The 17,462-nt window shown below is 33.9% G+C and overlaps 1 protein-coding gene across 1 annotated transcript; it reads left to right on the top strand.

The window, feature by feature from the left end:
* The first annotated feature begins 10,595 nt into the window (after positions 1 to 10,595).
* LOC114300942 (TMV resistance protein N) lies at positions 10,596 to 16,899 on the top strand. Its single transcript, XM_082874390.1, has 5 exons — positions 10,596 to 11,336; positions 12,405 to 13,506; positions 13,680 to 13,955; positions 14,070 to 14,996; positions 16,282 to 16,899. The coding sequence occupies exons 1-5, from the start codon at positions 10,816 to 10,818 to the stop codon at positions 16,885 to 16,887; spliced, it is 3,432 nt and encodes a 1,143-aa protein (XP_082730516.1). The 5' UTR covers positions 10,596 to 10,815; the 3' UTR covers positions 16,888 to 16,899.
* The last annotated feature ends 563 nt before the right edge of the window (positions 16,900 to 17,462 follow it).

Below are 17,462 nucleotides of genomic sequence, written 5' to 3' on the forward strand. Positions count from 1 at the left end.
GGGATGGTATGTTAAAACCTTGATAGTATGAGCTTAAAAATAGTGCATCAGTTTTCTAGCGGCCACTACAAGAGCCAATATCAGCTTCTCTAGGGGCAAATACTGGGTTTTGGCACTCACCATCGTTTTGCTAACATAAAAAATGGACTTTTGATGACCGTCTTCCTCCTTTATCAAAACGATGCTCATTGCTTGATCAGATACTGCCAAGTATAGGATGAGCACATCTCCTGGTGAAGAAGTAGCTAGAAGTGGGATGGATTTGAGGTAGGTTTTTAACCCTTCCAAGCTACGATAACGTGCGGGGAACCAATCAAATACTTTGCTCTGCCGAAGTGTTTGAAAAAAGATTTGCATTTATCAGAAGATCGGCTAATGAATCTATAAAGCATCGCTGCCATGCCCATTAGTTTCTGAACATCTTTGACCGATTTAGGTGAGTTGAGTTCCAAAATGGCCTGGATTTGCTTCGATCCCACGTTGGTTCACTATGTAACCAAGGAATTTTCTTGAGCCAATGTCGAATGTACACTTCGAGGCATTGAGTTTTATCTTGTACTTCAAGAGGATGTCGAAAGTTGTGGTGAGATCGGCTAGGTGAGCGTCATTTTCTTTGGACTTTACGATCATATCATCGACGTAGACTTCATTGGTTCGGCCAATTTGGTCTTTAAACATGGTTATGACCAATCATTGATATGTTTCCTCGGCATTTTTCAGTCCAAAGGGGACCTTGTAACAATAGGTTCCCCGCGGGGTAAGGAATGCCGTTTTGTCCTGGTTGGCCGGATCCATGGCGATATGATGATATCCCCTATAAGCATTGAGAAAGCTCATGTGTTGATGCTGGGTAGTTGCATCCACGAGCTGGTCGATCCATAGTAGGGGAAAACAGTCTTTAAGACATACTTTGTTCAAATCGGTAAAGTCCACACATACACACTATGTTCCAGTTTTTTTTTTACCATAACGGTGTTGGATAGCCACGTGGGATAGATAACCTCCCGAATTGCCCCGGCTTCCAAGAGTTTGCCAACTTCTTCAATCACTGCAGTAACATGTTCGATGATTGAACGCCGGCCCCTTTGAACGACTGGCTTGGCCTTGAGGTCAACATTCAGACTGTGCATTGCAATGGTGGGGTCTATTCTAGGCATTTCATAGGGCGACCATGCGAATACATCGACGCTGCAAAGGATAATGGAAACTAACTCTTGTCGTGTCACAACCCAAACCCGCCCCTATGGGTTTAGCATCGCAACCGTCTAGTAATTCGTGATTATCGAAGGCCTGCTTAGCAGTATTGACAGTAATACAGAGTAAAGGGGCTGGCGAAAGCCAAAACAATAAATAAAAGATATCCAATGAGCTGTAACAGTCTGAATACAAAAAGACTTTTTATAAACATGCCACATTGATAACCAAAACATATGTACATGCGACATATACACAAACATCCATGTCAGGGACCAAATCCCTAACTATAACTGTACAGTCAAGTCTTAAACATTTATTACAAAACAGAGACAGGAGGGTGAAACTGAGACACCCAAAACAGCCTTAGCTTGAACGAACTTGGAACCTCAAAGTGAGGCGCGATGGTTGGCTTGACAAAACAAGAGCTTAACCTGACGCTCCTAGCATCGGTCCGGTGCCTGGACACCTACATATAAATATAAACAGTGAGCTAAAGCCCAGTGAATAACAAATGCGTAAAGGGGTTAAGAATGAATGTCCTTTCATTAATTAAAACAGTCATTTAGAATTCATAACAGTTATACGTGGTACGTCCAATAGCAAAACAGTACAGTAGGTCTTAACAGACCGAACAGTCAGTTGGTGGCCATCATAACAGTAAACAGTAGTGGTCCCAACATTGGAACCGACAGAGATCTTTGTAACAGTAGCAGTAACAGTAACAGTAATAGTAACAGTAACAGTAACAGTAACAGTAGGTTGCTATGGATGCCACGAGTACAGTTTTTAAATAGGACAAACATTCATTCATTAAACAATAACATTTCAGTAAACAGTACAGTTGATCATTCAGAAAATAATCATAATTGAACATATCTTTACAACATTGTTACTCACAGAGCACTGGGCTATAGACAAGCTAACGAGCGTCCTTGGATGCCAACCTTACAGTTGCAGAACGAACACACACTCGGGATTAATAACTTAGCCCCTAATTATACATGGTGTGGTTCTATAACATTATCCTCATTAAGATGCCTTAAGCTTGGCCTATGAATGCCTAGAATGAAATGAGGATGCAAAAATACACTTTAAAACACTTTTTAAAATCTGCTGAAAACAGGGGTCTCGCTCGAGCGTGGCTTTCTATGCTTGAGCGAGCTTTCCAAAACAGAGGGGTCGCTCGAGCGTGGACTTCCTCGCTCGAGCGTGGACTTCCTCGCTCGAGCGGTCTATAAAAATACAAAAGTACTGGATGTTGAAAATCCCCGCTCGATGCTCGCTCGAGCGTGAGACACAGCTCTTCGCTCGAGCGTAGGTCTCGTCGCTCGAGCGTGCGTCTGCATGCACCAAAAACCTGAGAGCTTGCAATCTACGCTCGAGATAACATTCCGTCACTCGAGCGGAGCTCTGAACAAAATGATGGTCGCTCGAGCATGGAATCCTTTGCTCGAGCGTGGAAGCCAAATCTGGAATTTCCAGATTTGCCTTCAAAACTCAAACCAAGCATTCAACACATCGAAACTCAACCTTTTGGGCCAATTTTCTAGAAAACACTTGCAAACTCATACTACAACATGTTTTGAAGATCAATTTTGTAAAATCAAGCCCAAAGGTGACACAATTGAACACAATTTCAAATAAAACTTCAAGAACATGATGTAAATATATCATGCATGTGTTCATTGAATTCAAAGCTTCTAACACATGATCAAATGAGTCAATCCCTACAAAAACATGATGGATTCATGGACCATAACTAAAATATGGACATGCATGTAAGAATTTTCATGAAACAACCTCAAAATGCTAGAACATGTACATGCATGCATGAATTAGCTCACAATTCAACTCTTTCAAATTAATTCTTGACTTTAAACTCCAAATCTCCATGCACCATGCAAGAAACAACTTAATTTCATAATGAAGAAGGTGAACTCCTACCTTAGGTCTTGAATTCTAGATGTGGAAGCTCAATTTTGCCAATTCTCTTTCAATTCTTCTAAGTCTCCAAGCTAATTCTTGTTGAAATCAATTTTCTTCCAAGTCTCTCTCTCTCTCCCTCACGTTTGGTCTCTAGAGGATGGAAAGTGATAGTGCCCAATAAATATGAATAAAGACTAAACAATGGTCTAGAATTAGCCACTCAATGGCAATCTTGTAATAAATCCAAACTATTGTAATTTAATATTATTTAATCTAATCTAATCATTCCAAATCGAATTTTAATTAAAGTTATCATAAAATCACATAAATCCTAATTAGCATATAATAGTAATCAATTTCTGATTCAGTCGCCGATAAGACCTTCAATTCGCAGTTCGAAATTAAAACATGAACAGATTCATTCAGAAATCAAACAGATAGAAATGCATTCAAAACAATACACTCATACAATCGATTCAGGATATCATTCTTATCAGTTACTTATCATGCTAAAACACAGTTTAACACTAATCAGAGGTGGGGGTTGTCACATGTCGCTCTGTTGTGGTAAGAGATATGCCAATCAAAAAGAACTTTTCGGGGTTATGTTGGATTATCACTCAGTCCACTTCTTCGGTTGCCTTTTCAGTCAGCGTTTTACCTACGTCTTCAAGGCATTCCTAATCCGGTACCTTAATTAAATGCTTTGGGCCTTTTTGTCAGATAGGTTAGATAACAATCTTTCGTCAATTTTTGAGAACCCCGAATCTGCTCAATGCCGTATTGAGTTGGGAAGCGAAGTAGTTTGTGGTAAGTGCTTGGGATGACCTTCATTGCATACAACCACGTTTTTCCTATGATTATGTTGTAGGAGCTTGACCACCAAAAATTCAACATCAAGGGTCTTGATGCCTGTACGAACCAACATCGTGTTTTTACCTAAAGGATACTCAGGGTTGGCATTAAAGCTGAACAGTGGGCAGTCACCCGGAAGGAGTTCATAGTCTTTTAGGCCAAGCTTGGTAAAGGTTTTATAGTACATTATCTCGGAAGTGCTCCCTTGGTCGACAAGAATATGTTCCACCGTAAATTTATTCACCTGCAACTCAACCACAAGAGCATCATCGTGTCGAAGGGTTACGCCATTGATGTCAGCGTCAAAGAAGTTGATCTCACTCGACTACTGCAGTCGTTTTGCTTGAACATCTGGAACAGAGTCGGTTTGAAGCAAATGTCGCAGGTGGATTATATTCACAATTGACGGTGAAGGCAAATTGTATATCATATGGATTGTGCCGATCGGGCGAATCGGGACATACGGTTACTATACCCGACAGGTCCCTATTTTTGGGGTGGTACTTTGTTAATTTGTCGTTCTGGATCAAATCTTCCAAATAATCTTTTAGGCCGAAGCACTTTTCAGTCTTATGCTCATGATCCTTGTGATATTCGTATCTCCGATTTGTTCGTCTGGTGTATGGGGATCCAAACATCTTAGTTGGCCACTTGAAGAACGAATGGTGCTAAATTTTGGTAAAATCTTGCTGATCGGATCAGTCAGCTCTGTGTATTTCATTTCCGGCCGCCTAGGGAGCCGATTTTTCAGTTGATATTGTTCTCCCCGTGGATGTGAGTCACGTTGATTCTCTCTTCTTGCTCGGCCTTTTGGTTTCGGGCTTTGTGGGGTTCTTTCGGGTTGTACTACACTCAGCGACTGTACCAAGATAGGCACCGCTGGCTCTGTGTTTTGTAACCCTGTTTTGATCCAAAGTGCATCATCCTCTACCTTAGAATACTTTTTCAACCTTATTCATCAAGGCCCATACTATCTTTGGAGGCCGCTGTGTTAGTGAACTCCTCAGTGGACTGTCTGGGTGTAGCCCCATTTTAAAGGCCATGATCGCTATTGAATCAATGCAATCGTCATCGACCAGATTAAAGCCCTCCCAGTAGCGCGCTGAATACGCGCGCTGAATACGCGCGCAAAGTCTCATCTGGCCTAATATTCATTGCCCACAGGGAATCTGCTTGTTTTGGTTGAGTCTCGTTGGTGATGAATCGTGCCCTGAAAGATTTCTGAAATTGATGAAAGTTCTTATTTGATGACGGCTCAAGCTTACAACACCACCTGACAGCTTGGGGTCCCAAACTACTGGGAAATATTCGGTACATAAGTGCTTCATCATCTGCATGAAGGGTCATGGCTTGCTTATAGTGACGAACATGATTCATAGGGTCAGATTTTCCGTCATATAAAGTGAATGACGATGCCTTGAACTTCTTAGGTAAACTGGCTTTAGCTATGCGTTGAACAAATGGGTCATGTTTGTCTTCTGAATCCAAATCGTCGTCCCTGTTCTGGCTCCCATGTTGTACTTGAGGGCTTCCATCATCTAATGAGCCCGAATCATCTATTTGGCCTCGTTTTCGGGCCACTCCCAAGAGGGATCCAATGTATTGCTACCATTATCACGCCTCCGGGAGCGGTGTTTGTGTTTGGTTCTTTTCCTAGGCGATGGATCCCGTTCTCAGCATAGTGCAAACTATCGAGATTTTGCCAACTTTTGATGTAGGCGCTCGTTGTCAGCCGCCATGTCCTCTAGACACTGTTCGTTTCGCTGTGTCTGACTTATCAGGGTTTGCATGGCATCTTGCGCTGATGTCGAAAACAATGAAAGGGTGAATGAGTCGAAATTCAAAGACCTTCGAGCCGGAGCGTCTTCCGGACCAAACACTGTTCCTGGTGGAGTGCTATCTCCAATGGTTGAAGGATCTTAGATTTGGTCTGCCATGGATGAATCTGAGTATTTCCACAGACGGCGCCAATTGTGGTGATGCGGTTTTCGGAAATACTCTTTCTATCCCTAGTTATTCCTCTGAGAAGATCCTCAATATGATACTTGTAATAAGAAGAACAACTCCGGTCGGTGATGTCGGAATTAGCACTTCAACGGACAAGTTAGATCCGAAAGAATTTTCTTGGCATGGGTTTCCTTTAGGTTTAAGTTTTTTTTACCTCCTCTTCTTCTAAGCTCTACCTTCATCTTTTATACTATCATTGTCCTTGATCTTTGTTCTATGCAATCCAAGCCCTCATCATTATTCTTCTTGGGCCCCCTCTCTTGCTAGTTCGTATGCCCCAATTTATTTACCTCTGGGTGATCACAAGGTTCAATGGGCTTGGATTTTACTTAGCCCACAATATTTGGGCCTACTTATTAGCCACTTGTTTGAATATATTTATTCAGCTCTCACAATAAAATAAAAATGTAAATTTATAATTATTTTAAATTTAAAAATATCTTTATAATTATCATTAGATGATATAATAAAATATCTCTATTATAAATATGTAATGAAATAGATCATAATTCAATAAAAAATGACATAAGAAAGTGTGAGATGTGATTATGGGTAGTTGAGTAATGATATATAATTAAAAAAAAAAAGAAGGCAAAATATGATTTATTGTGTATATTTTATTTTAAAACAAAATATTTATAATAATAAATTTATTTATAAAATCGGCATTGTTATATCATCTTTATATAAATTTTAGGGTAAATTATGTAAATGGTCCCTCTAGTTTTTACCATGTATCAATTTGGTCTCAGTTGTTTCAATTTATTTGATTTTGCCCCTTAATTTAACGGATTGTGTCATACTAGTTCAATAAATAACGACTATTAGGTTTAGTGGACGAAAATTCAAACGATGTGTCAATTTGATTATTGTCAAAATCGAACAAATTAAAACAATAAGGATTAAATTGACACATTGTTTAAGCATGTGATGAGTTGACGTAGGTGAACTCGGTGATCTAGTTGGAGAAGACGTAAGTGACGCAGTCGACGGGCGGTACTTGAGTGTGAGTGCTTGACAACAAAGCCGGTCATATCGGCGGTAGTAGTGGATGTCGGTGATTGAGAGCGAGAGAGAGAGAGAGAGAGAGAGAGAGAGAGAGAGAGAGAGAGAGAGTTGATGTAGGTGAACTCGGTGATCTAGTTGGAGAAGGCGTAAGTGACGCAGTCGACGGGGGGTGCTTAAGCGTGAATGCTCGACAATGAAGCTGGTCATATCGGTGGTAGTAATGGATGTCGGTGGTTGAGAGAGAGAGAGAGAGAGAGAGAGGGGCTTGGGTTTGGTTTCTAGAGTAATAGATTTAATTTAATAAATAAATTTGTAAGAAATTGGTGTTTTAATTATTCTGCATTGGGGGTGTTTGGCCACTTAGGTTTAGGCTATTTTTTGGTTAAAATTCACAAGAAGATAAAATATGCTAAAATAACTAATAAGATAAAATGTCACATCAAACCCATTATCATTTCATTTTTTTTTTCTTATAAACATTACATCCAACTACAAAAAAATTTAATTATCTTTCCAAATATAAAATTTAACCTACTAAAATAGCCTATTAAAATAACAACTTTTCAAACGCTCACATTGTCTTGCCCTTATGGACATAATAAAGTAGTGCTTAGATTTTGGACAAAAGAAATTCAAATATGAATTTTTGAACAGAGCACCCAAAAAAAAAATATTAAATATATTATTATTATTATTATTTAGGGAAAATTACCTATACATTTCTTGAGATTTAACGAAATTACAGATTTTTCCCTGATGTTTCAAAAATTAAATCCCGTCCCATCGCAATTAACGCCGTTAACAGATATCATAAATTGACTAAAATGCCCTTTTGACAAATAAGGGTACATTAGCTACACCCCCTTGAGGTTTAACTAAATTACAAATTTCCCCCTAAGATTTAGCTAAATTACAGATTCCCCCATGAGGTTTAGCTAAATTATCATTTTTCAATAAGTTATGAAATGCAAAATTAAAATTGAAAAACACTTATCACACTACAAAAAATTAAGGTTTTAGAGATCAAAATTTAAGGACAAAATTATTTTTAGGAGACCAAAATTTTTGTTGTGAAAAGTGTCATTATATTTTTAGCAACGAAAATTAAACATTAGTGATTAATTATTATTTTTTTGTCTCAAAAAATAAATCAATTTGAGACCAAATTATTTTGTCTTTAAAAGTCTATTTGTTATTGACATTTTCAAAATTTTATTGCTAAAAACCTTATTTTTAACTTTTCAGGACGACCTTTTAGCGACTATTCTCATGACGATAAAAATTAATCCCTAAATGTCTTTTGCAACAAAATTTTCACTTTTAGAGATCAAAAAAGTTGGTTTCTAAAACTCTTATATGTTATAGTGTCAGATGGTAAAAATATCATAAAATTAACAAATAATTAAATAAGTTAAAAACACAAGAAATGACTTGTCAAAAAATTCTTAGAATATGTTTGGTTTGATTTTTAGAAATTTTTTTTTAAAAAAAAAATTAAAAGTTAATTTGGTTAAGAAATAAAAAATAAAAAATTATTATTATTTTTATATAATTTTATCTTTTGAGTGGTTAGAAATAATTTTTACAAATTAAATATATTTTTTTATATTTATTTTTATTAAATTAGTTTTTTTTTTTAAAAAAATTTGAAATTTTTTTCTAAACAACAAATCAAACATAGTTCAAAAAACTTAATTTTTTTTTTCCCATCTACCGTAATTTTTTTGTAAATTTTGTTGATTTATTAAAGGGATTTCATCAAGGCCAATATCGTCCATTAATTTATATGTTGGTGATGTCAACTAACCATTCTTAACGTTTAGTTAACGGTAAGTGTTAAATTGTTATGCGAATATAAATCTCGAGGGACAAAATGTAATTTTTGAAACCTCAAAGAAAAATCTATAATTTAACTAAACTTCAAGGGAGGTGTAGGTAATTTACCTTATTTATAAAATTCATATTGTAGTGGGAAGGATTCTATACCAGAAGGAGTCAAGAAGAAAAATTATTCAATACCCTTAGCATGTCACGTGTTTATATTTTAAGACTAATTATCATATACTATACTTTCTATTCTATTAATTATAATGCCTTAAAATTTTACGTGATCATATTCTAAAAATACTTAGGTCTCGTTTGACAAGTGATAATTTTAGTCAAAAAATTATTAAAAAAATTTAAAAAATCAACAACTTATATAAAAAAAGTCAAAAATTTCATTCTCTCTCTACTTTTTACACATCTTTTTATAAAAAATTAAAATATCATTCTAAATATATTAATTTTTTATATCATATTTTAATTAAAAAATTAAAAAATTATTAAAAAACTCTGTTCCTAAACGACTTCTTAATAATCACTCGAATTATAACGTTCGAGGCGAGAAACAGTACCATTTTACTGCTCCAAGGTGGGATTCCAAGAATTTGTTCAAAGGTGGGACTCCAAGAAACATCCAAGAAATTTACCATTTTACCTACTCCAAGGTGGGATTCCAGGAACCAGTTCAAAAAAGAATAAAAAAAAAGAGGTGGGATTCCGAGAACGGCCGTGATAAAGGCCTCAAAATTTCGAAGAATTAGTCTCGAATCATGGTTTTTTTTATTTTATTTTAAGGATGATTATATGTAGGGTTGTGCTAAAAAATTAGATATCTTGTACCTTTATGTAATTTGACAAGGTAAGTGAGTTTGGTTGCACTGGTTTGATGATAAAATTGATTGATCAGTTAAACTGTTGCTTAAAATTTGTTAATTCTATACCGTTTTTGTTCAAGTCCCTACTATATTTTTATTTAAAATCAGGAAGGCTGGGAGGAAATTGAAATGACTTTGATTTCAATTTCCTTTGATTTTTCTGATTTGAAAAAAAAATATAATAGAGACTCGTACAAAATTATATAAAATTAACAAATTTTAACTAGCAGTATAACTGATCAGTCAATTTTTTTTATCCAATCAGTACAACCCAACTCACTCACCTTATCAAACCACACAGATTGAGTTAATATGGAATGTTTAATTTTTTAACACCTCAATACCAAAAAAAAATAAAAATTCGAAGCATTGGAACCTCGAAATTTCGAGGCCTCGAGCATTACACTTCCACGAATTTGTTCAAAGGTGGGATTCCAAGAAGGGAAAAGTTAGGAATCATGAAAATTTTGTCATGAAAATGATCATGAAAATTTTATGATCCTTGGATTACCTTGATTAGTGTGTGGTGTTTTATTCTAAGTGTAATCCAAGGGTCACAAAACTTTCATGATTATTTTCATGACAAAATTTTCATGATACCTAACATTACTGTTCCAAGAAGCATCCAAGAAATTGGCTAGTCATGTGAGAATTGGGATTCCAACACAGCAATCTGCACTAAAAAGTTCGAAAAAAAATAAGAAAATTTTATAATTTTGAAATTTTATTGTAATATTTAATTTTATTTTTAATAATAATTTATTAGTTATATAAATAAAAAAAATAATATTATTATATTTTTTTACATAAAAATATATACTTTATTTTTTTTATTTTTACATTACTTGCATTAATTTTAATTGATTTAATTATAAGTATAACACTTATTATATATTTTTAATTGTAAGAAAAAGTCAGTGTAATTTATCCCAACTGATCATTAACTGTACTCCCACTCCACTCCACTCCACTCCACAGATGAGATCCCTCCAAAGCCCATAACATAAGATGGAGAAGCTTGCAATTTGCAAATGACTCTTTTCTTACCTTTGGCAGAATCACTATTCTTTCACACTGTTTACAATTGATTTTGATCTCTAATCTAATTTTGGTTTGATCATCCATGGCTTTTAAAAGAAGCTTAGATCATTGTTCTTCTTCTTCATCATCTTCGACACAATCTCCCTGGAGCTATGACGTGTTCTTGAGTTTCAGAGGTGAAGATACCCGCAAAAACTTTACTGATCATCTCTACGAGGCCTTGGTTCAAGCTGGAATTCACACCTTCAGGGATGATGATGAACTTCCAAGAGGACGTGAAATTTCTCCGGAGCTTCTCAAATCAATCGAAGGATCCAGGATGTCCATCGTTGTTTTCTCAAGAAACTATGCTTCTTCCAGATGGTGCCTTGATGAGCTCGTGAAGATCATTGAATGCAAGAAAACACTTGGACAATTACTTGTCCCAATATTCTACGATGTTGATCCATCTGATGTACGCCACCAAACTGGGTATTTTGGAGAAGCATTTGGAAGACACGAAAAGCGTTACATGGATGAGATGGAGAAGGTGGAGATGAGGAGAGCTGCCCTCTCTCAAGCTGCTAATTTGTCAGGGTGGGATTTGCAAAATGTTGCAAATGGGTAATCTTTATTAACATCCTTTTTATCTTGATGCTGCTGCTATCAATTTTTATCCTTAACTAGAAAGAAAATCCTACCATGTTGATCCTTCTTGTTTTTACAATTGCCTATTTTAATACTTATTGAGAATTTTATTTATGGATTTGATTAAAAAGAATTCAATTTTTTTGTTTAATACATGTATATCTTTTATTAAAACCTTTGAAGAAGAATGAGTATTTCAAAAAACATGTCGTACTCGTACTAGATATTTATGGTACTTTGTATGGTAATTCTATATATGTACCGAGTGTATGAAATGTGTATTCAAATTTTTTCTTCTTAATTTTTGGCATGCTTAGACGCACCTATTATATATTTAAGTCGTACCGTACCTCAATTGAAACAATATTTTCTTCTACTATAGAGATAAAACTCCTTTCACCAAATTTCTTTTTTATTTTTTATTTTATACTTAGCATGATTTTAAAATTAGACTATGATTTGTAAGTTATTTAATATATTGACATTTAATTTTGATTTATATCTCTACTTTTGGTATTAAATTTTAGTTGTAAGTTACCTTAACAAAATAAACCATTTAATTAATTTTTGCATTATTCTAAATTAAAAATAAATATTTTTTTACAAGCAGTACCAAGCCGTACCTGTATCCTATTTTTTAAATTTTACCGTATCTGTACCCGTATCATACCAGTACTAATTCTTGTACCCGTACCAATGCTTTATAGATTAAAACTGACTTACTATGCTTTCATCAATAATTTTATTTAGGTCTGTCTTGGTTATAAAAACGAAATGAGTGCTATGCTCTGATTCATGCATATATAGAATATTTACTCCAAAATCAAGTTCAAGGCCTGAAATATAATGCATACATACCAAAGTGCATACTACACACTTATTTACTAGACTATATACATACATGTACATAAATAGTTCACTTTGTGACTTTAGGATGTTTTGAATTTTACATTTCTTAACTTCATATTGGGAGTGGGGTTTGTAAGGTCTCATATTTCCATAATGTATACTTGCTTCACTTTTTATTTGGATCGAAATTGACAGGCATGAAGCAAAGTTCATCCGAAAAATTGTTAAAGAGGTTTTATGTGAATTGAAACATACATTCCTAAATGTTGCTGTGCACCTAGTTGGAATAGATTCTCGAGTTAAACACGTAAAGTCATTGTTGAGCATTGGATCATATGACGTTCGAATGATTGGGATATACGGCATGGGTGGAATGGGCAAAACGACCATTGCAAAAGCTGTGTATAACCATATTTGCCTCAAATTTGAAGGGAGTTGTTTTCTTGCAAATGTTAGAGAATGTATAGGACAATTCAATGGTCTATGTCAATTACAAGAACAACTTCTCTTTGAATTATTAGGGATAAAGAATCTAAAGATTGGCAGTGCTAATAGAGGAATGAATTTGATAAAAGAAAGGCTCCACTCTAAAAGGGTTCTCATTGTTCTTGATGATGTGGATCAATTAACTCAATTAAGTACCTTGGCAGGAAATCGTGATTGGTTTGGTCCAGGAAGTAGAATCATCATAACAACTAGAGATAAGCACTTGTTGAAGGGACTGAAAGTTGATGAGAGATACATGGCTACGGAATTGAATCACGAAGAGTCTCTGCAGCTTTTCAGTTGGCATGCCTTTGGAAAAACCAATCCATTAGAAAATTATGCAGATCTTGCAAATGGTATAGTAAGTTATGCTAGTGGGCTGCCACTAGCTCTTGAAGTTTTGGGTTCTTATTTGTTTGGAAGAAACATGGTAGAATGGAAAAGTGCATTTGATAAATTACAACAAATTCCTCATGAGGAAATTCAAAAAAGACTTAGGATAAGTTTTGATGCACTAGATGATGACAAAATAAAGGATATCTTCCTTGATATTGCTTTCTTTTTCATTGGAATGGACAAAGACTATGCCATTACTATATTGAATGGTTGTGGTTTCTTCGTAGAAATTGGAATTAGTGTTTTGATTAGTAGATGTTTACTGAGAAATAGTGAAAACAATGAGTTGATGATGCATGATCTAGTTAGGGATATGGGAAGGGAGATTATTCGTGAAAAATATCCCAAGGAGCCTGAAAAGCGTAGTAGATTGTGGTTTCATGAAGATGTATGCTATGTACTCGAAAAAAACAAGGTAAGAGTTGAATCTTAATTCTTTGGCTTTTTGGGCTAAAATAGTACTAAAATTTAAAATGTCACATCAAATCTATAATCATTTTATTTTTTCTCTCACAAATATCACATCTTAATTGTATAGTCTTTCTTCCTTTTAATTTTTCATTTTGATTTTAAATATTACTATATTAGGGAACGGAAGCAGTCGAAGGTGTGATCTTGGTCCTACCCATGTTAAAGAAGATAAAATGGAGTAATAAAGCATTTGCTGGGATGCCTAAGTTAAGATTGCTTCGAATAAATCGTGTGCACCTTTGTGGAAATTTTGAACATCTATTTGAAGAGTTAAGATGGCTCTGTTGGCATTATTGCCTATTGGAGTATTTACCATCCAATTTTCATCCAAAGAAACTTGTTATTTTAGACATGCAATTTAGCAAATTTAAAACACTCTGGACAGATGGCAAGGTATGATAATCTCATCAAATTTATTGTTGTTTGGGATTTTAGATAAATTCTTTGGTGGGATCATGATGAAAGAAAATTGTATAATTTTATATATTTTTTTCTTGGTTTTAACAGCACTTCAAGAGCTTGAAAATTCTAAATCTCAATAATTCCAAATGCCTAACAAAAAGCCCCATCTTTTGTGCACTATCAATGCTCGAGGAATTACAGCTTGAACGTTGTACAAGTTTAATGGAGCTCCACGAATCAATCGGACTTCTAGATAAACTTGTTTACTTGAATTTGAAAGATTGCATGAACCTTAGGTTTCTTCCAGGCAGTATCTGCAAGTTAAAGTCTGTTGAACGTCTAAATCTCACTGGTTACACAAAACTAGAAGAGTTTCCAGAGCACTTGGGACATATGGAAAGCTTAACAGAGCTTCTTGCAGATGGAACAATCATTAAACAACTACCTTTCTCTATTGGACTACTGAAGAATCTTAGGAGGTTATCGTTGAAGGGATGTAATAGGCAATTCACAACTAAATCCTGGTTTTCTCTTATTTTATCTTGGGTTTTACAGAGAAAAAATGCCTACTCCATAAGATTTTTACCATCTTCTATTTCAAGTTTGTGTTCCTTAACAAAGTTAGATCTCAATTTTCGCAATTTGTCTGAAGGAGATTTTCCAGTTGATCTTAGGAGTTTATCCTCATTACGAGTGTTGGATTTAGGCGGAAACAATTTTCGTAGCCTACCACATGGCTTCAATCATCTGTCCAAACTAGAAGACCTTTCGTTGGATAACTGCACAAGTCTTCAATCTATTTCAGATCTTCCTCCTAATTTATGTACAATATATGCTTGTAATTGTTCATCACTTGAAAAAATATCCGATCTACAAAGAAGATTGAAGACTCTAAAAATGCGGTTGGGTAAACACCAATTTCACCATATTCTCTCAAATCTTAATAATGATGGAATGGAAGATCCTCACTGTTTTCAAGGTGCACGAATCATCCCCTCGGACAGGCTCAACAATTTACAAACTCCTCTTCAGGTCTCTCTCTCTCTCTCTCTCTCTCACACTCAGGTGCAACAGTTTAGCAAAAAAAAATCTCTTCGAAAATTAAGTGAAATGTGTGAAATCAAATTATTTTAAATGTTCCCTGTAAAATACCAAAGGAGGAGGATTTCATCCGGTCCAGATTATATGGACTGGATGATGCTGTTTAGGTTTGTGGAATCAATAATGGGGTCCATCATGAATTCTGTTTCAGTGATTCAAATATTTCATTTTATCAGACACTTAGTGTATTTCATTGACCAAATATTTTTTTTTTTAAATCGATCTGATAATCATAATATTATTCAATTTATCAAATTTGTCATATAAAAAAAATGGATGACAATTGTATTTTTAAAAATAAATAATATATTTTTTTGGTGACAAACGCAACAAATTATATAGGTTACAATTATCGGATCGATTTAATTTTCGTGTGAATGAAATATATGAAGTGCTCAACAAAATGAATAATTTAGATTACAAAAACGGAACATGTGGTGGGTCCAATAGACCTAAACAACACCAGTGGACTAGAGAAGAGTTGCCTATTAGATATGGAATATCTTACTCTTATTGAATTTTTTATTCAATTTTTTTTTACTTGAATAACGTGACAATAACAATTTTAAAAATAGGATTTACTAGTTTTTTCACCGTTTTTATTACCAGCTACATGATAATATATTAGATGATTATATATCACATATTTATATCATCTTTTTATATCATCAATCTACTTGGAAATATGTCATTTGTTTGCATTAATTTGTTAATAATCATCTTCAAATAAGAGAATTAATCACAAGTATGGTGACACAAAATAATGATAAATAATCGGTCATATATACCATTTCTCTATGACAATATGTTAGTTGTTTTCATTTGTTTATCAGTAATTATCTGTAAATAAATGAGCCAATTATAAATTTCCATGTAGACAATAATACAAAACAATGATAAAAGCATATGTGACATATCTAACATTTCTTTTTTCAAATATAAATAAGTCTTTTAATTCTAAATAATAAAATTAAAACTTGCCACTATATTGATTTGATGCAAAAATAATTTCAAACAAGATTATGAGGATACAGAATAAACAACATGGCATAATCTTAATTATACATATCACATGAAAAGAGTAGGATTTATCATAAAATATACAGCTTCACTCTCAAGTTATTCTACTTATATTTTATGTTATTGATTCTGTATCCGCAAATTTATTTTAATTATTTTTGTCTAGCACTCTACTAATTAGAAATTCATATGACAGCACCTTCGTGGCAGGTCCTTATTCATGCGTGACTATTTCTATCCCGGTGACTTCAGCGATATTTTCAGCTATAAAATAACAGGGTCGTCTTCAATATCCTTAGAAGTGCCAGTAGTGCGAGGGAAAGACGACTACGTTGTAGGATTCGATGTGGGAGTTGTTTATTATAGAGCTGGGGATGAAGAAGGCTACTCTACAGAACTAGATGATTATCCATACGTCATTATTACTGATAAAATTAATGGCATCGATTTTACTTATACCCCAATCTTCTTCGGCATCCCTGAAAGTAGTGGGGATTATGTTTGGAGCAGCGATATAATAGTTGAAGAACATTTTGGGTATAGAATTAAAGGTGGTGAGCAATTCCAAGTTTCTTTCATTATGCCGTCACCTTTTAAAGTAAAGCAGTGTGCGATGGATCTGATTTTCCTTCACAACAAAGGCGCCTATACAGCCCCTACTGCACCTGCTTTGGATTATGTATGTACTGGAGCTTTAACCCTCCTTCTGCAGATGACGACGAAGGATGATCATGAAAATTTTCACCAAAACATCAATTGTAATTGGGCCATCTCACATTTTCCTTTGAATAAATATGAATAAATTACAAATGCATTCTTTTTAGATAGTACTACAAATACATTTATTTTTTTTGAAATTTGTTTAAAATCTATAATTTTGAAAATTACAAAAAATCGTTTGATTATAAATTTTGAAAAGAGAAAACTCATTTGGTTATGAGTTTGAAAAAGAATTTTGAACTGTATTTTAATTTTTTTTTTGTTGTTTTTCAATATTTAAAAATTTTCTTATTTTATTTTTATTGGATAAATATTTTTTACTATAAATATTTTTTTTATGTGCATTGTATTTTTTTAAATATTTTAAATATTATTTCTAAATATTTAAAAATTTATTTATTTTCATTTTAAATATATAATTTTATTTTTAAAATTGTTTTGGAATAGTTATTTATTTATTTTTTAAATATTTAATTTTTTTTTAAATTTAAAAACTTTGAATCGCTCATATATATTTAAAATTATAAATTATTTGGTCAATACTTAAAAATAATAATAAAATATTTTTTTGAAAAAAGAAAATAAATAAATAAATAAAATTTTCTTCAAAAATAATAAAAAAATATTTTTTCAAAAAGTAAAAAATAATTTTAAAAA

This window comes from Camellia sinensis, chromosome 6 (assembly GCF_055761805.1).
Source record: "Camellia sinensis isolate YWXY chromosome 6, ASM5576180v1, whole genome shotgun sequence".
NCBI lineage: Eukaryota > Viridiplantae > Streptophyta > Magnoliopsida > Ericales > Theaceae > Camellia > Camellia sinensis.

Bases quoted from the DNA above. Each gene is read 5' to 3' on its own strand.
- LOC114300942 (XM_082874390.1), top strand. From the start codon at position 10,816: ATGGCTTTTAAAAGAAGCTTAGATCATTGTTCTTCTTCTTCATCATCT. The intron at 13,507-13,679 runs GTAAGAGTTGAA...TTACTATATTAG, and splicing joins ATGTACTCGAAAAAAACAAG to GGAACGGAAGCAGTCGAAGG. The intron at 13,956-14,069 runs GTATGATAATCT...TGGTTTTAACAG, and splicing joins CACTCTGGACAGATGGCAAG to CACTTCAAGAGCTTGAAAAT.